This window comes from Bradysia coprophila, chromosome IV (assembly GCF_014529535.1).
Source record: "Bradysia coprophila strain Holo2 chromosome IV, BU_Bcop_v1, whole genome shotgun sequence".
Lineage (NCBI taxonomy): Eukaryota > Metazoa > Arthropoda > Insecta > Diptera > Sciaridae > Bradysia > Bradysia coprophila.
In genome coordinates, this window is record NC_050738.1 from 15,043,519 (window position 1) to 15,069,353 (window position 25,835).

The 25,835-nt window shown below is 33.9% G+C and overlaps 1 protein-coding gene and 1 long non-coding RNA gene across 2 annotated transcripts in view; one reads left to right on the forward strand and one right to left on the reverse strand.

The window, feature by feature from the left end:
* The window catches only part of LOC119066449 (putative transcription factor SOX-15), a 42,114-nt gene extending 17,999 nt beyond the window's left edge, over positions 1-24,115 (forward strand). Inside the window, exons 2-3 of the mRNA XM_037168950.1 lie at positions 1,748-2,304; positions 22,463-24,115. Coding sequence (XP_037024845.1) covers positions 1,748-2,304; positions 22,463-23,811 — 1,906 coding nt within the window. The 3' untranslated portion in view covers positions 23,812-24,115. The remainder of the gene's footprint in view (positions 1-1,747; positions 2,305-22,462) is intronic.
* On the reverse strand, positions 962-18,889 carry LOC119066450. The gene is made up of 3 exons (XR_005085750.1): positions 18,858-18,889; positions 2,783-2,786; positions 962-972 (listed from the first exon to the last, which is right to left on the reverse strand). It is a non-coding gene; the product is annotated as an uncharacterized LOC119066450 (long non-coding RNA).
* Positions 24,116-25,835: the final 1,720 nt, after the last annotated feature.

Genomic DNA, 25,835 nt, shown 5'->3' on the forward strand with positions numbered 1-25,835 from the left:
ACACATCTATAGTTCATGTTTAAAGTAAATAGTATTCACTGAATACATTGCATTGGGGAAGCTAACAGGTGTGATTGAGACATTTTCTCAATAGTCAATCACAACCCAATATTTGTGCGCTCAATGGTTACCCAATGGTTACCAGATGTTTAGGGATGTTAGGAGATGATTTTAAATTTCCAAGAATAATCTCCTGTCAACTCAAATGATCTTAATCTCCGGTAACTGAGATATATTGGGTTAAACAAAGACCAGATAAACTAGAGTCTTAATTTACCTTACCCCTAAACAAACAACAAGCATATCAAGTCTGTTACTCCTTTGATCTAAGAACTTTTAGCAGATTGGTTTTAAAAGAATCTATTACTTCATTAGCTGTAACATACATTTAGAAATATAAGTGTTGTAACCTGCCGCCGTTACTGTAGATAGCAGATTGTGGATTTTGTTTCTTCGCCGTTCACGTAAATGTTGGGATTTTCTTGGATCTAGCGGCGTTGTATTGACGAAAGGAAACGAGGATTTTCGCAATCAGGCTATTAACTAAAATGAAAACATAAAATTTACTCGTTTTCTTTCGTCAATACAACGCCGCTAGATCCAAGGAAATCCCAACATGTAGATAACAGATGGCATAGCTCTTTGTGTAAATTTGTAAATTAAGTCAATTAAATTTCAAAGCAAAAAAAAACCCTTTTTGTAAGTTCGGTTAGTGCTGGTTCAAAATCATTTTTTTAAATAATTTGCGAGTGACTGGGGGTAGTCCTGACTTTGATATTGAAAAGAATCGCGGGTATCGAAATTTCTTTGAGTTTTCGACAGGCCTTACTCAACTTACTTTACACACTACAGTTCACCAAATACATGGGTTGCTTCAAAATGTACACTATGACCTCTATCATAACGCCCTCGTCAATAATACAACTTGTTATTGCCAGACAGAACTAGATTCGAAAAAAAATGAAACACTTTCTGCACAAGCCAAGGTTAACAGTTTAAATTGACACTCTGGTCATTATCTTATCATACCGTTCACTGATATGCCCCTTTTATCCAAACGTGTCGTTCTTCAAAATTGTTCGGTTATCTCTTTCGTCGATCGAACCCTTGTATGGAGTCCATTCACTTATTATGCCAAATATATAAATGATAAAGGTCCAGTGGAAAATTTTGATTTTTATGTTAAGAAATTAGTAGTTGATAAACGCATCTATGAATGAATCAAACTGGGCTATTAAATTCGTATTATTGCAACGCTAACTAGCTCCAATGATCAAACCTGAATCTTTGTTGGCTCTTGTTTAACGTAACAAGCTAAATAAAGTTATGCGTTGGGTATGGATAGCTGTGGTTTCTTCTACATTACAATAAATTAACCAGAAATATCTTTTTCGAAATCATCGCGTTTATAAATAGAATTTTCATCCATTGTATTCGTGTTCGGTAGCAGCAATAACACACCAATCTGGCGTTAATCAATCAAAACGTTTGATGCGCTCAATTACAACGTCAATTGACGAAAAATCATATTGTAATTGATTATTCTTTTCGATTGTTGAATTTACAACATTAATCTTATTATTTCAAATTAAAACTTCCATTCTGATATATTAGATTGTTATAAATGGTTTTTTTATGTTTACAATTTACCAGAACACAACGAAAAACTGTGTTCCCCATTTACATCATACACTACACACATTGTCAACCATAAATTGATAAAAATTATTTCTTTTCACTGTTACAGTTCGCCACAACATCAGCATTATCGTTACGATGATTACGTTAATTCATTACAAGCGGGCTCACCATTATCGAGTAACACATCCCCGCATCATCAAATGCATAGCATGTCTAGTCTATCACATGGTATGAACACACCACAGAGCCCACTGATGTCGTCACAAATCGTTTCACAAAGTCCAATGCTATCATCGCCCCTGATGTCATCCCATTCACCACTATTGAATTCGAATTCGCCGTTACTGTCCAATTCACCGCTGATGCAGTACTCGTCATACTCTGATGTCCTGCCGACAACAATTTTACCCGGCCAAGAGGATGCCAATTGGGGCTACGCAATGGCCAGTAATTATCAGAATGAATTCTGTCCCACCAATTACAGTGTATTGCAGCGTCAACCGTACGGTACGAAAGTTAGTGCTCAAAATACGTTAAAAAGTGCGAAAGAAGCACGGATCCGAAGACCGATGAATGCGTTTATGGTGTGGGCTAAAGTGGAACGAAAGAAATTAGCAGACGAAAATCCTGATCTGCATAATGCTGACTTGAGTAAAATGTTAGGTAAGTAGTTCGCTTTAAAGCATTGATGACACAATTATTTTCTTTCTTTTTTCGAAACCTATTTACTTTTTGGTAATTACTGGGTATGACGCCCATATTATTATGTAGATACGATTCTTTGAAAAGTTGAAAAAAAAAACGAGAAGAGCTGAAAAATCAAATTATTTTAGGTAGGTGCGGCAAGTAGAGTCATTTATAAAAATGAAATTTAAATCATTTGAAATGAAGAGTCACATTGAACATTATAAATAAAAAGAGTAAATAAATTTACATATACGAAAATTGTATGATTACATTTTTGGTGTGTAAACCTGTATTTTAGGGCGACACGCGCGCGAAGTTCTTTTTTTTCTGAAATTTATTTACAAAAAAAACTTCCATCGCAACAGGAAATCGATCCTCATTGCTTCAATTACTTCAATGGACATACCTTCAATATTATCGGAGCGTCATTTATGCAAATTCATGTTAATGAGACTGATCTGCATCACCTTGTAGTCAGAGCTGACGGTTGTGATTGAGACAGTATCCGGTAGTCAGGATATTCTTCTTTATTGGTGACTCTTTCTGCCTATAAAACGGGGATAACTTAAAACGAGAAGTAGCAAGAGAGTCTCTTGAAGAGACAACAGAAAAAAGGGTCAGAAAACTTCTATTCAGAATTGAATAACCAGCAACTTCACACAAATTTTCGCTAAGACTTTTTTCGATTAAGTGCTTTGCTGAAACGTTTACATTTGGGCGTTTCTTTAGCATTGGATTTTAGTTTACTTTTGATGATATCTTTCCACTAGAATCCTTTTTCAAAAATGTACGACCACAATAACGGCCACGAATGTGGTAGCTTTAATAGTTATTTATCTACCAAGGTAGGTATGAAGGTATTTTTTCGCACTCGGCTTCGCCTCGGATCGACAAGACGTCGTGTGCGAAAAAATACCGGCATACCTACCGTGGTAGATACAACGTTTTTTGCAATTTCGGGCCATAATCACCTTTCCAATGCAAAATATTACCAAAATTTCTACCAAACATTCACATGCAAACATGAATTCATTTGAACGATCAAGCAATCTGTTCTATATACACATTGCAATGTGATGTATAGAGACGCGCTAAATAAAATCAAGTAGTCAATGCTTAGTATGTACGCTTCAACAATACGTTCTGCATAATTGTGTGACTCTGTAGCCGAATGGCTATGGTCGTTGCTTGGTGTTTGGAAGAATTTTGGTGTTGGATGTTCAAATCCTGGTCTGTTTATAAAATTTAGTCTTTCTTAAAGGTACTGAGCTATGTAGCGTGCGAAAAAAATGTGAAAAAGCCCAAGTGCGAAAAAATAATCAAAAACGCACTGTGAAATAAATACCTTCAAAACGACATTAAATGGATGCATGGAAAGGTGATGATTATGGACCGGAATTGCGAAAATAAAAATTAGTTTGGTTGCAGCAGTTTGATCAGCCCTGAGAAAACTAAGCAGTTTATGAAAATTTCGTTAAAGTGCCAACGTTTCTCAGAGCCGGTCAAACGACTACAACCAAGACTAATTTTCAGAAAAGGATTCTGATGAAAAGATATCATCAAGAATGAAATACAGGACACGCATATATAGGCTACAATTTTAGCTAAGTACCGGTGCCTCTTAAGTGAAGTTGAGTGTAGAGCTTTCGCACGACTCATCGGTAAAATCATTCTTGGGAAAACTGTTTATGTTCAATGCACTGACAGTGCTTTGTCTGTTCCTGTAACCGAAAGTAAAAATGTCAATTGACATTTTTTTACTCTCGCTTCCCATTGCAAACATGAAAAGCTTGGTACGTCACGCTAAAGTGAACGGTCCTTGTGACGTAAATAACTATTATGACTCCTGTTTCGATCCTAGAACATCAAAGACGTACCACTGACACAGTGAAATATTTCGGTAATGAAAGGGTCTCTAAGAGTATACACCAATAAGCGGCGAAACTAGTATAGTAATAATCTAACCCCTTATTGGAGTAATCTGCTCTTGGATCACTGTGACTAGAAAACCACCATTTTGTCAAAACCATCAGATTTTGAACAGTATTAGTTGTTTTGAAGAGGCGGGCATCAATTTATCTGGCTCGTATAAAATATCTTACAATATCAACAGAAAATTCAAAATTTCAGATCACATCTTTTAACTGATAAGCAAATTTTTGGAAATTCCATCCTCCTCTACCTGCCAAATCAAAAAGCCACATAATTTTTGGTTGTGGTCGCTCCGTAATCAGCCAAAATAACACGAGACAAAATATCATAAGGTTATCAAATCCTTACTTTAAAAATAACAATTGCAAAGTGTCGAGTAAGTTGTGTGATATTACGTGATATAGCAACGCACTGTCTAGCACCGAAGCTGACTTTAACGTCACTCAAATAGAGGACTGAACCGATCAAAGTTGGCTATTCTTTTTCATACAATGGCTATCAAAAAATTTAAAAAAAATAGTCAACAGGTGTGTTTTTGGCCTTCTAATTGAGTGATGTCAAAGTCAGCTTCGGTGCTTGACAGTGCTTTGGATATAGCGTTTAAAAAAAACAGCCGGCCAATAATTTCTACGCATCTTGAAAAACATTCATCCCTACTTATCAGCAAACACACGTCTAATTTATATATCAACAGAATGACTCATCCATTTCTCAGAAATACGTTCGTGTTTTGTCATCACATGACTTTTTTTTCTAGTCCAGCTTTCGTTATCAGTAGTGATAGTAGAGTGGTTTTTTATAAGCAATTTCTGTAAAACTGGTTATTTTCTGAAATTCATAAATTAAAGTCATTATCGCATTTTCATTCAAGAAATCGTCCGATTTTTTTATTAATGAATTTTATTAGCATTGCGCCTGCTTATTAGGAGCATCAATATCGTAATTGTACGCGAAACATCGATGCGCCATCTCTCATTTGTAGGATAGGATCACATTAACTTTAAATATATCAAATGGTTTTTAAGGTGTCGAAATCCTAATAATGTCGGAATATGAAAGGGACACGTTACCACAAGACCGGCAAATGACTTAAAAAAATTTATGGGCACATTAATCCACTTTATCAAATTAAATACAGTTCGTGATGTACACAGTGTGATGAATGCAATAATTGTAGACCATAATTATTAAAAAATTACTTCTACATTAGTATGCATAAATTACATAAAAACATAAAATTATAAAGATCCAAGACTGTGGGAGAATTTGTAATTAAAATAAATTTTATTAAATTGATGTATCGCAATCTACGAACTACGAACATTTCCAAACACAGTCATAGACTACAATTTATCTGTTTGGAGTTTAGATTTTTGTTGTAGATTAGCAATTTTCCGAAAACAATTTCAATAATTTACAGTTTTTGTTCATTTAATAAATTCCACCTGTCCTTGATACTTTTTCCTTTACTTTAAATATAAATCAACCTTCTTATTGAACAACCATAAAAATGAAATTTGTAAATTAACCTTCATCGATGAACGGTGAATTCACTAGACCACACCAGCAATTAATTACGGTATTCAGGTCTCACCACTATTTATAACAACATTTTACAAGGAAAAAGGGTGTAAAAATGCGAAACGGTGAGAGACCTTCTTCAATAAATTTTCTTTTACGCATCATACAACAACTGGTAGCTGTTGCTGTGTTGTTTATATATATGTGAATGGGTATAATATAATATGCTGTACAATTTACATGCTATGTGATTAGAAATTTAAAATTATATCACGCATGATAATTTATAAGCGAACACAAAAACAACAACAAAAAAGCAACATTTGACCCCTGAGGAAATAATAAAATAAAAATTTCCCATCGGTAAGAAAATTCACATGGAAAATCAGTAGAGCGTATCGAAGAATTTTTTTTTAAGACTTCGTGTTAAGACATTATTATTATTTTCTTTCTTATTAGGTGCATGATAGTTAAGTCAAACACTCATACACATTCATCCAGAGTATCCATACACTGACAATAATAAAAAATAAATTCTCATTTACATAAGTTGTTTGTAAATAATAATACGAAAAAAAAAGATTAAATGACTAGCTGGAATATGCTAAACTCATGTACAACTTATGTGTAAAGTCATACAGCCGGAAATTGTAAATTTTTAATTAATAATATGGAACTGTTTTGTAACATTAAATTGACATGACATGTTGTTAATGTTACTCAAAAAGGCACAACCAAATCATTTTCAAACTATTTTTGAAATGATTGTCGTGCTTGTAACAATTGGATGCTTGTTTCATCCGGGTCAGTCGTTTTTGGGAAATCTAGTGTTGTGATGGACAAGATTGTAAGCTCTTTAAATTTTCGTATACAGTATCTAGAAGCCCGTTGCGAATGGAACAGACATCATATTCTTACAATATCTCAACATCGGATTGTTGCCTCTCGGACAGGGTGTCTCAAGTTTTTAGATCAAAGTATTACGTCTATCCATTGTTTACGACATTTTGAGCAATGACAACAATTTGCACATCTCCAGAAACTACTAATCATCTGCTATCGTCAACAAACAAACAAAAATGAGATATGTTTTACAGATAAATGTGGTCTTATATTGGGAATTGGGAAATGTTTGTTAAAACTAATGAAGTAAGAGAATATGTGGGGTGAGCGCGCCAGTCTCCGGACAGACAGCAGTAGTCGGAAACCTATTGATAAACGTTATATGAATGAAAGAGCAACAGGTGTCTGTTAAATGTTACAAGTCTCCACACATGTATCAGTAGTCGGACACGTACTGTTCTTTCATTGATAAACTTTTTATGAATGGAAGGATAATAGATTTGCAGCTTCTGATACATCAATAATTCGTGAAAAAATACAATCTCTTTAAGGGTACATTGTCGTGATTAATCTATAGATTTTACATCGACCAGGCCAATTTCATTCATACTAATGAAGTTAAAATGGAAAAAAACTAGCGTTTTCGTCACTGTTAAAAAATATCTTGAGGCAAAAATGGCAATTTAAAAACCTCTTTATCAATTTTTCATAGAAAATAAAACAAAAAAAAAATAGAAGGGAAACATTTTAACAAAAGAATAGAAGAAAAAGAAAAGAATATCACAGCACTAACCTCCTGATCAGGTCAAAATTCGATACTTCACACTTTTCGAAGAAATTTTCCGCCTGTTTCTGTAGCATTTTGACCATGGAGTCAATTCCTCTGCACGTTTTGGATACATTTCAGTACTTTGTTTTGTGTTACCTTCAGCATCTTTAGGTTTGTTTGCGACGTCACACCCCATACCGGTGAACCGTAAGAAATTTTCGGTAGAATGTTGACTTTGTACAGCGTGAGTTTGGATCGGGTCGATAATTTCGATTTCCTACTGAGTAGAGGGTAGATGGCCTTGAAGCTGTTTAGCGCTTTTACTCTGCAGTATTCAATGTGTTTGCCGAAGTTAAGTTTTTCGTCGATTATCATTCCAAGATATGTTACTTCTGTCTTTAGGTTGATCGGCGTTCCATTGAAGTACAGGTTTGTCGTCGGGATGCGTTTTCTCGATCCGTTAAATTTGAAGAGAATTGCCTGGGTCTTCTCACAGTTGATTTTAATCTTCCATTTAACGAAGAACTTGTGGATTTTCACGAGGGCGTCCTTCACAATTCTGTGGTAATTTTAGATCTGAGGTATACACGGCATATAATAGTGGCGATATGACTGAGCCTTGAGCCAATCCAGCGGGAATGTATCTGGATGATGATTGATTGATGGTTGACATGCAATTTAAGCCTATGACACGAGAAGGTTTTTATAAATAAATGTAAATACATATTTAAGCAAACGCAAACAGTATCTGCTTCCCGTCGGTGTAATTTGACCTTCACTACGACAGATATTAAATGGGTTCTGACACTTGCAAGCTACTGTATTTCCCATCAGACAATATTGTGTTTAACAAAAATAGTCTCGATTTTCCTACAAAAGTTATTGTGTGTGGGAATTCCATTCTATCCTTTCAGTCTTACTCAAAATACAGTTCTACATTCAAACCAGTATCCGCATAAAATTACGAGAAAAATTATGATTTTTTTATGCAAACCAAACAGTACTGTGTAGTATTGCAAACAAATTATCCCTTGAAAGTTCATTGACTTAAATTATGTTAAATTACACTTAACTGTTTCTCTAAAAGCGAATAAATTAAAAAAAAAAAAAACATTTTTAATAGCTGGTAATCAACGGCATATCACATACATATAGAATGGAAATAAAACTGATATATAGGATTTATGCATGTACAGTACATATTTCGTTTAATGTAAAGTACATAATATATCATGTTGCGTTAGTAACGTGTACACATTAAAAAGAAGTTTTTTTTCTGAAACACATAAATTCTATTGTCTTGAAACCGAAATACCACTACCGCACTGAAAAATTTTCCCATCAAAAATCTCCCACAATCCAGATTTAATTTTTATCATTATTGTACGTACGTATATTAACTGGTATATATAAAAAAAACGCTAAGATACCACTAGCTCGGCAGCTCTCTACTTATTATTATTTTTGAAAATTAATATTTAACATGAAAAATGGATATTAACATCATTCCATCTACGGTTATTATTTAAAAAAAATTGTTTACTTTATCAGTCAACTAAAATCTCATTACCAGAAGGGAACTGTGCCAAATATATTCGATATTCAGAGTAAAAACTCATGTCAGTGGTTAGTTAGAAAATCGTATTCGAAAGAAAATATTTGGTTATCAAAATTACCAGAGGAATCTTCTACTTTTTTTCCGTTTTGTGTTTCATGCAAAATCTTTTACTTCATTAATTTTAACATGTTATTTGTTATATGAGTTCCTTAACCAGAGATCACCGATTATTTCGATCGGCTATGTATATACCAGATGACTATCGCGTATCTAAAAGTACGGTCACTGTCACTGTAAACAGTTTGCAATTAATACATTAAAGAACGCATACCGTTTCTAAAACGCCACAAAGTCCGGCCGAATCTCATCAATCGTTAAAACGATTTCCTCTGTTTTTCTTCCAATTTTCAATTTTACAAAATGGTATCTCTGGGGAAAATTAGTTCAATTAATTATACGACCTCTAATACAACCGTTCGGTACTTCATTCCAACGAATCGTTTCTTAAAGTAGACAAAAACTTTTGAATAAAGTTTCCATTTACTGTTTTTCAATTAACTTTTTTTCAGCTAATTTATCAACGCATTTCGTTACTGCAGTCTAAAAAAACGTTTCGCTCAGCTGAGTTGAACTTTTATTGGAAGGGATCGTCATTTCCGCCAAAGTTTTTTTTTTATTTTTTCACAACATTCGAAAATTAAATAATTTTATTTTAGAGGTTTCGTTTTAAAATAAAATTCGATATGCCTCCGTTCTTGGTTAAATGTGTACACCCGTAATAAATTGCAATGGTCATTCACTTACATTATAAGATGGCAGAATAATGAAACGGTGTTTAAGTTAAAAGTTGTAATTTAATTGATTCTTTTAATTATCGTCCGTGTATGTGAATATAAGTGGGATCGTTTTGGTTGATGCACAAAACTGCATAAATTAACTAAACAAAAATATTTCTTTTAAACTTTAATATCGATAAAGTCTATAATGTTAGTAGGTGTGTTCACAATCACATTTTCCCATATGTGCTGTGTGTGACATTTCAATTTGCCAATAAAACAAATTCATGGGATTTCGTTTAATAAAGTACAAAATACCATACACATATACCATTTAAGAATGAAAAATACCATTCATTACTTAAGACTTTTCAAACAACTTCATTGATTTTACGAGTCAGATAAAATGTTCATTTTATCGAAACCATGTAATTGTATCTATGTAGACATATAGATATTCTAAATCTGTAATATTGAAATTAATAATCGGTTATATATTCCGTATACACAATGTAAGTACAAATTAACATAATGTAATATTTCAAATGAAATTTTTATAACGACGTCATCTTCTTACCTCTATATTAAGTGATCTGGATATACATTATAACACTGTTATAATATAACAGTCATATTGTGAATCAATGTTATATGTACACATCACTTCTATATACAGAGAAATTAAATAGCTATCCCAAATATAAAGTCCAACCAGTCTGAACAGTGACTATATATATATATATAAAATATCGAAAAAAAAACTCATTCTCTAGTCATATTTATTAAAATAATTTTTTTTATAGAAAATACGTAAATCAAGTTTTTTGTTGTTGCCGACCAATGGGTGCTTGTGGGCGGAGTCCAGCTGATAATGTTAAATGAACCACGAAAGAGATGAATATATTGATACTGAATGTATATAGTTTAACATCATTGAAGGAAAAATATGCGCAAAGAAATATTTATTTTTTATATACATTTTCCAAAGCTAAAACGTCTGGATTTGATGAGACATTTCATTGATACGTTTTATGTATACGTACATACAAAGGTGTACGATTTCAGATCACGTTTAAAAATGGTAATGGATTTCTGTATGTTAAAATTGATTAATTATTGGCAGTGATGAGACAAAACAAATTCTTATTGGTTTCTAAATTTATACAAGCATGTTTCAGTGGTCAGAGGAAATGTAAATATTTATGATGTTGTTTAGGCACTTGTTAGCTTGAATTTTATCAACAAACTTTTTGTTATTCAAGATTTTTTTTAGATTATTCAGATGACAATGGTCGTTGTTTCCGTAGAAGACAAATTAAGTTAATGCTTTCCATTGACCTTCGATTATAGAATAGATTTTTGAAAGTACATTATTCTAGTGATATTAGCCAAACCCATTTCAAGGCAAAGTCTGCCATATTTTTGGTAATGACCAGCTTTTTTCAACGAGTTACTTAACATTTTCGTACAAGAAAATCTTTATGTAGTTTGATCTTTTTAGTACTGACCATAAAATGGTGTTGTTATCATAAAAATATTTTATAAAAAGATCTGTATATTTTACACAATGTTTTTCTTAGAATCGTTTACTATGTCAAAATAGTTGATTCTATGCATTTCGTCTGAGGAGATTACTATCCACTTTAAATAACAAACTCATACCAAACGAGGAACAAGTTTCCACCAATCAGTCATTTAACAGGAGATGATTAAACACAACAACAACGAACAACAACAACAACAACACCAAGATCAACAAAAAAATTAAAACTTGGAGAAAATACCACTGTTGAATATGTTACTTATTTTGTTTAAAGTTTGACAAGGTTTTGATGCAAAAGATCTACTACTTCATTTGTTTTAACACATTTTCTTCTACATATACATAACAGAACTATGTGCACAGCTTAACCTGTTACAGACGGAAAGCATATGACCAGTATGATTATCGGTTCTATTATGTCCATTGATCAAAGTATTTTTAATCGGTTGATTTCAAATCTTGTACTTCAATTCTTTTTAACATGCATTTTACTAATAAAGAACCATATTTCCCAGAGTCAATGTTTTTGTCGTCGTTATCGATAACAGATGAATGTGACAGGTTAATGTTTATGCTCGTCCTCTTTGTCCAGTAACATATTGCTAGTAGTTTTAAATGGTTTTATGAGACCGCAATTAGAGAAAGGTATAATAGATTAAGAAATGTGTTCAAGTAGGGTCAGTTTGACAAGTAAAACCGCTGGTTTTGAGGGGGTTCTGATATTTGTTTCTTACACGTTGCCACACGTTCTGTTGTGTGGGAAGGTAGTCTCGAGCCGAAGAAGGCGAGGAATACATCCCACACGCCTCAACAAATAAAAAACCCAGCAAAACAGTACAGTACTTTGTTGTCTTGTGACCAAAAAATGCGAAGAACCGGTTTTGAACAAGATAGTAATGACTCATTTTCTGGCCACAGGACAACAAAATCAATTACACTGCGAAGTGATTCCCATGCCGTTTGTAAAATGTAAGCATCACATTACTCAACGAATGGACAAAAGTGATATTATCCATTACATTCAAATCAATGCCCAGATTCAAAAAATACATACAGTGCTCAGAGTAATGGTGATACGCTTGTCAAAATATGGACACAATTTTTATGATTTTATAATGATAGAGTGGGTTTGTAACTGAACGTTAAAGTTCACGGTGCCGATATAGTCGAATCTTTTTTTTGTGTTACCACAACAGTCAATCAATCAATCATACAACGTATACTAAATATTCGAAGTAGGATGGATTGTTGTAATAGAAAATATATTATAGAATCCGTTGATGAGTAACCCGTAGGGTCAAATCATTTTATTGAATTAAAATTTTATTGGTCTGTGGTCGATTCAATTTGTTTGATGTAAATTCGATCAGTGGTGAAGAAAATATTGGTGATTTTTTCTGTGATGTTATTACCCGAAAGTTCTCAACGCTTTTTTTCCCCGTTCTGTTGACAAATTGACCTCGACTAAACAATATTTTCGATCAAGCAACACAACGTTTGAGGAAAGACACCGAAGTCAAATTCATATAATTTTAAATTTGATTTTCTGGTGACACACCTTGTGATGGATAATTTCTTTCTTGGTAAACTTATTATTTTTATTATTTATTTTTTATTTTGTGTAGACGTACGTCGTTGTGTATTCGATTTCGATGAGTAATCATTTCTTTTGTGTGTATAATTTGAGGAAAAGAAACTTTATTTTTCTTATCGCTTGTTTCCGAAACAGAAACTTTGTTGTTGTTTTTTTTTTCGTGTGGAACACTGCATGTTGCACAAACGAATTCGTAGCACTATATAGTACGGAAACCATGGTGTTTGTTTGTCGAGAAAAATTCTATTTATAAAAATTTATTAAAAATAACTCCCGGAAATTTGATAAATACGCATTTGGTTATTTGGGAAAAACCAACTGAGTATATCATTGAGCAAGATAAGTGACTGTGCTCGTGTTCGTACACATGATAATCGCAGATAAAAAGCACAGTACTTAAGCTATCACCGACACTTATATAAAACGTCTACTATCAACAACAAAATTAAAATGTTTTCTATCTTCAATTTGGCTTCTGTTTATATTTAGTATCAACTTAAAATTAAATCGAAGATTAGCTTACAATGAGTTTTCATTATTTCGAATCCCAATTCGGACGCGATATCTTACTTTGTTTTCTGTTGAAACAGAGATAAGCCACTACGTTTTACAACAACAACAACCACAGCGGCAAAGCGTTTCGATTTTAATGAATGAAAGATAACTGATCAATAGCTACTGGTGAATTGTGTAACCTGACAAAGAATGAATGGTGGTTAACATGGTAATTTTACACTCCTTTGTTATGATAATCATCAATTGATTGATATATTTAGTGGACGTATTACTATAAATGCTCATCAGGTTTTTGTTTCGTCTAACATTCAGTCATTGTTTTGAGACTCCATCATTTCTCATTTATTTGCTGCCCAGTTTTATCAAATCCACCGGTAAATGGTGGCTAAATGAGCAAAAAGCTCGATATAGTGTGTATATGACACGTAAACAATCGTTTCACTCTGCTACACGTTGGTTGTTGGTGTTGACTTAGCGCGCTTTTGTGTACGAATACATTTGTGGAATTGTTTTCATTGTTCGGATTTAAGTCTCGTGCGATAACACGTGTTGTTAAAACACAATAGAATCTTCACGAGTTTAATTTCGTATTGTTTTTCATGTCACCTATATTTGAGAAATAATGCCGAACGACACAAACAATCCGGTTATTGCCATTGCCATACTAACAGATTATTATCAAGGAGCAATTAATAGTGGTTTGGGTATAGATATAATGCTAGATGTTAATGAATTAGAAATTTCACTGAGATGAGGATAGTTTTCACGAGTGATTGAGAGAATCTCAGTGGAACTATATGAACTTATAGAAATGTCTGGACATCTGCTATCGACAACGATGACAACTGACAAGAGCCCGTTCTGGCTGAGTACTATCGTATAAAGCTCAATGATACAAATGTTAAAGTAATAGATTTGTGGCAAACATTTGGAAATACTTTATAGAAACGACGTAACAGATTGAATGATTTCGTTGCAACATGTTTATCATATCCAAAAGGCAAGATAATCTCAATTAAAAACCTTACTTATTGCTGTAGTGAGCCGTAACATGATGAGGTTATTTTTGTTCACTTTGTAGATCCTTTGTCAGTTTCCTGTGAATATACACAAAAAAGCTCAGTAACTACTGAAAGGAAAGCTTCCCAAAATTCTTTAATTTTCTTTAATTATACCATAGAGGTAAACTACAACCGATACAAATGTCAGAGAGGTAGCTACGCCCAACCTAGTGAATACAATTACCGTCAGTTTTTTAAAAACCGGTAAACGGTATTACTGACATTTTCGAGTAAATTTACTGGTAAATTACCGGTAATATATATTGAAAACAAATCGGTAAATTGAGTCCAGATTTATAATGACAAAACCCGAAAAATTGTTCGGTCCATAAATCAGTTCGATAAATAAAACAAATTTTCAGAATGTTCACTTTGTGTAGCTCTACTTTTCTTCGACTTCCATTTCAGGATAGAGCGAATGACACATGCTAATAAAGTTAGGGAATGAATTCTTGAGTCGCTGGCATCTCATGCCACAATAAAAATCTCACGCAAGGCACAAATCACAATTCGATGCTAAAGCAGTCAGTTATGGCTCTAATGTTCTAATTAGCTTTCTTGGACTGAATTTTATTGACGAATTGGACTGTAATTTATATCCATCTAATAGATTTCGTAGACTTTACCATCATCAGACGATATTTATTTTCCTAATGTGATTTTGAGTATAAATTCTTGAGGTTTCGATTATATTTACGTGTAGTAATGTTCATAATGTCCTACGGTAAAACCGGTAATGTTTTCGTGGAGATTAGAATAGATTGTTCTTCACTAACCGAATCATTTAGTTTATGTAGTATCAACAAGCAATGTTGCCATTATACTCATTGCGTCTATTACTTCTTCTGTTCAAAGTATCGGCTAGTATTTGATACAACATCTTTTACTTCACTCGTTGTAACAAACTCTTCCTTATATATGATAACACAGAATGTTATCGCTCATTTTTGTCATTGTTGTCAAATACAGATGATTAGCGTTATCTTCGAAAAAATTTAAATTTAATTTTGTGGTATGCTTTGACGCTTTATATTTTGAATTCATTTGGCCGTATTAACCACAGCTTTTAAAAGCATGTACTTTTACCTGAGCCTCTATAATCAAATTAATCAAAGATTATTTTCGGTCGAGGTTTTAGTCTCAAATTTATCGGGGTGAAGTTAGCCCAAAGCCAAAATCTGGACTAGTAACAATTTAACCTTATGTGTGTGTGTGTGCGCTGTATGTGTGTGTGTGATGTATGTGTATGTGTGTACATAACAAATCCTATTACATAAAGAGTTATGCTACGGTATTTATATATAACATGTTCTGTTATTTACAACGGATCGTACATTCTATAATCCGATTGTCTGACAAGATATTTAGTCACTCTTGATTGCTGTGTATTTTGGTCGCCCCAATATGTTCAGTACTCTTGACTGGTGTGTATTTTGGCCGGACCAAGATATTCAGTTCTCTTGACTGGTGTGTATTTTGGTCGGTCCAAGATATTCAGTTCTCTTGACTGGTGTGTATTTTGGTCGGTCCAAAATATTCAGTTCTCTTGACTGGTGTGTATTTTGGTCGCCCCAATATGTTCAGTACTCTTGACTGGTGTGTATTTTGGTCGGTCCAACATATTCATTTCTCTTGACTGGTGTGTATTTTGGTCGGTCCAACATATTCAGTTCTCTTGACTGGTGTGTATTTTGGCCGGACCAAAATATTCAGTACTCTTGACGGTTGTGTATTTTGGTCGGACCAAGATATTCAGTTCTCATGGCTGGTATGTATTTTGGTCGGACCAAGATATTCACAAAATCTTGACTGGTGTGTATTTTGGTCGGACCAAGATATTCAGTTCTCTTGGCTGTTGTGTATTTTGGTCGGCCCAATATGTTCAGTTCTCTTGACTAGTGTGTATTTTGGTCGGTCCAAGACATTCAGTTCTCTTGGCTGGTGTGTATTTTGGTCCGACCAAAATACACACCAGTCAAGATTTTGTGAATATCTAGGTCCGACCAAAATACATACCAGCCATGAGAACTGAATATCTTGGTCCGACCAAAATACACAACCGTCAAGAGTACTGAATATTTTGGTCCGGCCAAAATACACACCAGTCAAGAGAACTGAATATGTTGGACCGACCAAAATACACACCAGTCAAGAGAAATGAATATGTTGGACCGACCAAAATACACACCAGTCAAGAGTACTGAACATATTGGGGCGACCAAAATACACACCAGTCAAGAGAACTGAATATCTTGGACCGACCAAAATACACACCAGTCAAGAGAACTGAATATTTTGGACCGACCAAAATACACACCAGTCAGGAGAACTGAATATTTTGGTCCGGCCAAAATACACACCAGCCAAGAGAACTGAATATTTTGGACCGATCAAAATACACACCAGTCAGGAGAACTGAATATCTTGGTCCGGCCAAAATACACACCAGTCAAGAGAACTGAATATGTTGGACCGACCAAAATACACAACCGTCAAGAGTACTGAATATTTTGGTCCGGCCAAAATACACACCACTCAAGAGAACTGAATATGTTGGACCGACCAAAATACACACCAGTCAAGAGAAATGAATATGTTGGACCGACCAAAATACACACCAGTCAAGAGTACTGAACATATTGGGGCGACCAAAATACACAGCAATCAAGAGTGACTAAATATCTTGTCAGACAATCGGATTGTAGAATGTACGATCCGTTGTAAATAACAGAACATGTTATATATAAATACCGTAGCATAACTCTTTATGTAATAGGATTTGTTCTGTACACACATACACATACATCACACACACACATACAGCGCACACACACACACACATAAGGTTAAATTGTTACTAGTCCAGATTTTGGCTTTGGGCTAACTTCACCCCGATTCAAATTTTACACTTATATTCAATGATTTAGTATTGCAATACAGCACTTAGTAATATCGGAAAGCGTTTCACTTCCTTATGATTCGGAAATTTTGCCTCAGTTATTCAGTTAGTGGTATCTGAAATTATAATTTTCTTGATTTAATCTCAATGTTAACCACTAAAGTTAAATGTCATTTACCACACACACATTTCACTTAAGCTAAAAATCCCATTACTGAGCAAGATTTGGCTAAGGTAACGGATTTGAGAAATCGTGACATTCACGTTTAATTATGTAATCGTGAAGTGCGTGTATCAAGTGAAAAGCTACGTGCAGTACATTAAATGATATCCATTATCGTAAAAAATGTTGTTATCAAAACGCTCATTGCCTAAATTAGAAATTTCGGTATTCTAAATCAGAAGAATAATAAACCGAAGAACCGTCGAACAAAAATTAAAAACATTTTTATGTTAATTTGCCCATTGGATACATTAAGGTACCTCGAATCGAATTCGTCAAATACCTTCAGACTAAATGTTTAAAAAAAAAACCTATTTGAACATGGAGCTGCAAACACACATTTTACATATCAATGCGAACATTACGTTTAGCGTGTAGCAATTGTTGTTTGTTTGGAACTTCTTATTTGAATATCTTTGAAAGTAACATTTTGTTTTATGTTTGTACGTTCATGCACACGAATCAGTAAGACATAACAAAAATACACATCGAAGCATCGAGTCATCCAATCAATATTCAATAATCGAACAAAGTCCCGTGACGTTAATAAGTATATGCTAATCACGAGCTATTTTCCGGAGTGAAGCGTGCCTCTCGTTACATTATAGCCTTTAACTCAGTTCTTTTTTGGTTGTTATGTAATGTCGATGGAATTGTACAAATAATCCAACTCCACCTGCGTATTCAACAAGAATACAACATGTATGTTGGAAAATAAAAAATTATTAATTTAACGAGCGTCTGTTGTTAGAATTCCATTTTTTTTTTTCGTGTTTTACTTTGAAATTATATCTTTCTGCGAAATGGCTGAATTTATTGTTAGTGGTGGATGTTTTTAACAAATTAATGATTAACATCTTATGCATGCCAAAACAGATGGTCGAGTGAAGATATAGCCAAAAATTTCATATTTAGCAATCGGAATGGAATGTCTCCGAGAATTTGTAAATTTGCAAAATTTGGTTTCATAAAAATGGATTGCTGAATCTGTATCATGTCCAGGTCGAAAGGTGTTAAATTTTGTTTTGCTTCCACAGCTACCAAAATAGCTAATCATATGTTATGGACAGTCTTATAAGACTGTATTATACGATGAAACACGTTAAAACGAATGAACTAAATCTAACGTATCAAATACCAGACGATACTGTGAGCAAAAGTAGTAACAGATTTAAGTCTCGATTTATAGTTATTTAAGTATCTGTTTTAGACAATCCATTACAGTCGTTACAGCCATTACAGTCGAAAGCACCTAAAATCAACCATCCCACATAAGTACTTACTCAGCTTTAACTAACTAGTGTTAAAATATCTCGACTTCGCCGCGTATTTCTAAAGTCGTTTGTACCTAACATATGATAAAAGGCTTGTTTGGTGAATTTGCTTCCAGAACTCGCCTCCGGCTCGTGCTAGAATAGTTGTTTTTTTCCGTGGGCAGGAAAAAGGAAATTCCAACCAGAGCAATTTCGTTCGAGTTGGAATTTCCTATTTATCCCAGAGATGAACACAACGTCTCTCATTTATGTACGAGGTGTGATTTATCGGTTTCTCCACGAAACAGAAAGCATCAATTCTGAATTACCGTACTATTTCTGAAAACATAAACATTGGCGAAAAAGTTCTATTTTCTCCCCACGGGAGAGAAAGACCGGAACTTTACTCATTAAAAATTTCATTCGACCAATCGTCGTCAGCCAAACTCAATTTTCTCATGAAATATTGAGGGGAGAAAATAAGATAAATCACATATATGCGAACAGCGTTATGCAGTAAGCGTACTTAAAAAAGATCCAAAAGGTACCCATGAAATTTCAGGATACAAAAAATAAGTACGGTTAGTGCATAACGCCAAACCTCTTACAGTGTGATGAAATCACGAGAAAAATTACAAAATTCGTTCACTACTTGACCAAATATTTGAAGAAAAAAACGTGCTATGTATGACACCACTGATCATTAATCACTCCAGCTATCATACCATTGTCGTTACTGTTTATTCAATGAGATTTACGGTATACCAGTTTTTTTCCATCCCACCTTCTGAGTTCGAAAATACATACACTGCTGCAAAGTGTACGATTTTTCAAACGAAACATAAAGTAAACCTCATTTATGGAGCAAATAAATGTCGAAACTCAATTCACTTCCAATCAAATTTAAATAAATTATGATCCATCCAATCACCTTTTAATTAAACGGCCCCGCTAACTAGCAACACACTTATATATTATGGTCAAATACATTATGTTACCTGACACTATACACAGCCACAACAGATATCACATGTGTTTCGGGAAAAAATGAGAAGAAAAAAAATGCAGCAGCCAACAGACGATGTGTTTTTTTTATTATTTTGCTGCTAAAATGTATAAAATCACGAACATCCGAAAGGAGATAAGAACCATATACTACACACATAAAAGAAGGAAAATTAATATTCATTAAGAAGTCGCGTGCCAAACTCAATAAAGAGAAGAAAAACATTAATGCAGTGTGTCAAGCAAATTAAGTTTGACACCTTTTCGGTGCTAAAGAATCATTATATTTTTGGATGATAATTTAAGGCTTCAACACACAACACACATTTTATACGTTTATAGGTATAAATACATGTTCGTGGACATGATGAGTTATATTATTGTAAATTGAATGGTTTTTATGCTTCATTTTTCACTATTTCGTTTTGGCGAGTTTATGTTGTTATTTATTAAATGTTTCGTTTCGTTATTAAATATTCGTAAATCAAGTGGACGCGTTATTTATCGTATATGGTCACTTGGTAGGTGGTTTTGGCTGAAATGTTGTTTGAAATCAGGAGATTGCTGCTTCATCAGCACTATTATGAGTTTGTATATTATAGTCGGATAGTCTGAATGCCAAGTTAGGATTTTCGAGAAAATTTTGTTTACAAAAGCGAAGTATAAGTTTGAGCAATTTGATTTGTTAAATCATGTACTTCCAATCTACTTGAAAAGGTTTTTATTTTCTGTAATCTAAATCAAAGTACAGCGAAACTTAAGAAACATTCAAGAAATGAATATCTAACGACCGTCAATTAGTAATAATTATTTTCAAAATGCCGTGACAACAAAAATGCTGGTCAATGCTGGTCTACTTACAATTCATTTCAAGGATTTATAAAATCTTTCGTCATCCAACAATGTAATTATAAGTTAGTTCTTGTCATAGATCCAGTCAATTCAAGCTAAAGTTGCGATAGAATCTAGTGCTTCTGAACGCCTTAAATTTAATGATCCATGGCGCACATGTAATTTAGTACCGTAGTCTATAATTCCAATTGCTTATCATTAAACAAAATAGTTTAAATTTCGATATAGATTCGATCCTCCGATTTTTCGACGAATTCATTCTTTTGTCAAATTCCTTTAACATATTTGAATAAATGTCGACCTACCCCCAAAAAAAATCGATAACAACTACAATTATACGGTCAATCACCAACGGAAAAAAAAATATAGTTTTTATCGTACCTACAACATCTCTGAAATGTTATTAATCATGATAAAACTACACTGATTTTTGTTTTGTAAATTTTAAAGAGGAGTTGGCAACCAACCTTTGAGAGCATTTAAATTATACAACATTAACATGAATGATTTTTGTATTCTCTTTTTTTTTTATACGCACAAATTGAGGGAATTGTGTGTAGCGTACAGACTCTGGTTACGACGAATATCAAATACAAAAAGGAAACCTAAACATGGGCACGTCCACCGGTTAATGCTATTTTGGTGTTTCTTTTTGTATTTGTGATGTTATGTTGTCGCCTCTTTACTTTTTTTTATATTATTTAAAATTATAAAATGTTTAATTTAATTACTTAAAATGCTAATGTAATGTAGATTTTGTTCTGTGCTGTTCATAGTTCGTTGTTCGGAACGTGTTGTTTCGAAGTCGGTAGGATATAAGTTGTTTATGTTTATGGAGGAACATATTTTGCGAAATAAGCTTACCTTACATGATGTAATTGCAATTTGTCGGTAAAATCTCTCTGCCTCAAATATCGTTTAAAACTGTGGAGTAATTTGATTTGTCGGAGACAAGTGAAATGATCTTTGAAATTGTTCAAAACTTTGGGACCTGTTCTCCGAGATGTTGGTACTCATTCAGGCTTTCAAACAAAAAAAAGAATGTTCGAAAAATCTAGTTTCGTTTAGGAGATATTCGACTTTTAATCTTTTGATTTTCTATTAAAAACTGCGTAAAATGAAAATCTAGGTTTTCATTTGTTATTCGCAATTTTTGAGGAAACAATTACCAACCACCTCAACAGCTCTCAAATCAGAAACTATGTCACATTGTCGTTATTGTCTTGAAACGTTTCTTCATTTATATCTCATCTGCCGATCTCATGCTATCGACACATGTTATCAAAAATAATACTTATGTCCACTGTAGCTACATACGTAAATACAAATGAAGCAATTACGTCGAACATTGAATGATTTGTTAAACAAATGAAGTAATAGATTGAACCATTGTGCTGCAGCGATACGGCTCAAGTTTTTAAAAGTTAAATCTTTACTCTTAGTGTTTAGAGCTTAAATTGTGTATGAAACATGTACAATGCGCAGCACACATGTGTTACAGTTGAATCAACTTGCTCATTAGACACTTTAGGTGAAATATTTTCCAAAATTATGATCGGTATTGTTTGATCATCCAATCACGCACCGGTTTCAATGGAGGCATAACTAAATGTCGCTGTAAAATGTTCATTGTTCAACCAAATGTGCATTGAATTCATAATTTAAAGCTATGACGATTAATAAATGACTGATCAAATTGACTGAAAATAAATTTAATTGTTTCTGATCTCAATGATCTGCTGTTGCATTCAAATTTTTTTTAAATTTATTTTTCTTTTCATTCTTTCAGGTAAGAAATGGAGATCGCTGACCCCACAAGATCGTCGTCCCTTTGTCGAAGAAGCTGAAAGATTGCGAGTAATTCATATGACCGAACATCCCAACTACAAGTATCGACCGCGCCGTAGAAAACACACAAAAGCCAGATCTGGACCGATTCAACCACCAGCTCAAAATAATCTAATAAACCATCCGACCAATCAATCAGATGCTCAATACATGGAGGAGTCTAGCCGAATGAGTCCATACAATAGTTACAATCTCTTCTACGGTACGCCGAATTCGTTGCACACTCCCGAATCCAGTCCAACTCAAAGCCCTGAACCGAATCGGGGCAGAAAATCGAACGAATCAAACGGGAAAATGGATGAAGTTCCCGCATTGCCTACACCAGAAATGAGTCCAATGGAATTGGAGAAAGAGAACTACAGCAGTATGTGCGTCGATAGCAAAAAACATGGCAATTATTTAGATTATACCATTAAAAGTGAGAAACATCTGCCTCCGTATAGTTCGTATGAACATGAAAATGCGGAGCAGATCAAGCGGGAGTATAACAATTACGAGATGAACAGCGACAAATTTAATTCTCCCGACAAGCGATACAATTACGAGTCTAACATGTGCAACAGTATTCTAGAAAAGCGAAATTATGTTTGTACATCAGCATCAACAACGATTGCCGCTGGTAAGGGCATGTACGTTACGCATAGCAGTCGTGGAATTTTAGATCAAGGGAATACAGTCCGTGGTACCTATTTCCCACCGTTAGCCACAACACAAGATCACCAGAATCTTGGAACGGTCACATCGCCATCTACCTCGTCTGCATCAATCATCAATTATACCGGTCAATTGAACAACAGCTTGAACAACAATAATTTTATCAACAAAGACAATAATACGGTTTCAAGTCATAATAACGTGAACGTTGTGGACGGCTATTCGTATTCCACCGCTGTGTCAGCTCCAATTGCTACATACGCACAATATTCGGGCTATCAAGGAATGCCACAAATATCTGAAGAAATGGACAATCGAGATCTGGACAAACTTAAATATCCTGACACCAATCACAATTACAATGAGTACGATTACCACAACAATTACATCTATCATCATCAGAACACTCCCATCAGCCAACACCTGATTCCACCGCAGGACTACTATCAGTTGTACCATACAAATTCAGCAATCGGTGGCGTTGGTGCCGTTGCAAAAGTGGATGCAATGATCGGACCACCTATAACCACACCGTATCCTATTAATGGTGATGTGTTCGTACCGGCAGAAGCATTGAAAGACGATGATTTCAGCAATATATTGGCGGGTGTACGAAAAACATGTTACAGCAATTGACGTTAGGCCAATCGGGTGGAGTTGTGATAGTTAAATTTTCTGGAAAATATTTTTTTTTTGTTTACCACGCTCGAAATTTTGGTCAATTCAACGCGATCAATGGTTGTATGCGTATACGTTTCATATACATCATGATTGTAGAAAGTTAAATTAATTAGAGTTTCGTGTCGATTAAAATGTTAACATCCATAAACATCCGCAATGTAATCAAAAGTTTAGGTTTAATAAATTAGTTACTTGACTGTCCGGGCCTGCCACAATTCAGGCAAAAATTACGTATTATATGTGTAATTAAATGATTGTAGAGAAGAAAAAATTAAACATTTCCCGATGAATACTCAACTTAGTATGATTTTCACACTCTCACACACTCACATAATCACGTCAATGTTTTTCACTTTTACATTTATAATTAGTTAAGTTAAAAATTATGTTCTGTAGATTTTCGTGAATTTAAATGTTGTAAATAAATCAATTAATTAATTCTCTTAATTTTATTTAATTATCAGATTTTATGATAAATTAAAACTCAGAGAAACCAAAGGTTTTCTATAAATAATGAATTCAGTTAAATAAACAATTTTTTTATTTTAAAATTGAACAAAACGTACGGACGGAGAGATAATAATGTTAAGTGCCTTAAAAGTAAATTTTCGATAAATTAATTACGTAAACGTTGAATATTGTAAAAAAAATAAGAAGAGTAAATTTTAACAGAATTAAGCTTTGCAGATTGGTATGTGTACAAGCAATCGTTGTGAAGTTTAGAAAATTGTTATTTTATACCATGGAAACTGAATGCAATATTACAATTTTTAAAAATAAATTACAAATTTTTATTGAATTTGTGTGCCTTTAATTTGCGTAAATCCGTTCCCATCACATGATCCAAAAGTCTCAAATTGGATAAGCAAATTTAAACTGAAAGCTTTTCACAGTACCGGACTGGCCCTATGTGTGTTTGGGCGATTCCTTTAGGGCCTTTTGATTTCTGTATAGATAAACGGAAACGAAGGGCCCTTTGATAAATTTCTTCATACAGCGCCCGAAGGGCTTTTTTGAGCCAGGCCGGCACTGGCTTTTAATGTAATAAAAGGTAAGTAATTCATTAAAAAAATGTCACTTCTGATGATGATTCGTCGTGGTCATGCTAATTCTATTGATTCAGTACTCACATTGCTATGACCATATTAGCCTCAGCTTATCACTGATTTTAGTTGTTGGAGTCGATAACAGGTGAGCTGACACATATCTGACATTATCTATGGTGTTGCTGTATTCGCTGTTCGATAATTCCCTGAATTTACCGATAATGTTCGATATTCACCTGGGAATTTGAGCCAATACAACATGTATGCGTCTGACTACAAGAGGATTTTCATAGAATTGTACTCATACTGTGGACCGTAGTATACACAGTGATACAGTAATACATAGATCTAACTTTATGTGGTTTTCTATTGAAAGTCAACGACTTTGATAGTATATATTTGGCACCGAAAAATGATTTAAACATTAGCACATTCACTTTGAAGGGCTGACATTTGGGGTTTAGCAAAATGTCAGGAATTTGCCCATTTCAAGGGAATGCGGGGGTGGTCGATTTCCTGGGATGAAAATAGTGGGAAAAAAAATTTGTCGCCGGAAAAACTACAATTTCTGGTGGTGAAAAATCAAAAACTAAAAATTTTCGATTAGCTGTACAATAGACCATTCTCACCTTCACCAAATACATTTTTGTGATACCTTTATCTAGTTATTCGTTATTTCAACACAATATAGTCCACGATATCGTTATAAAATGAAAATAGTTTGCACAAAAAAATAAAAACTTGGCTTTGGTATGTGAACAAAGGGGTCGATGGTCGTTTTTCGGAGCAAATTATAAATTTCAAAAATTCAAAAAAATATTTGTCTAAAATCAGTGGTTATTTCGTTGTAAATGCTCATTTTAAAGACTAATAACGAAAGATTTTGGAAATATTTTTCATTTTGGGATATTTGTGTAAACAGCAATTCAATGC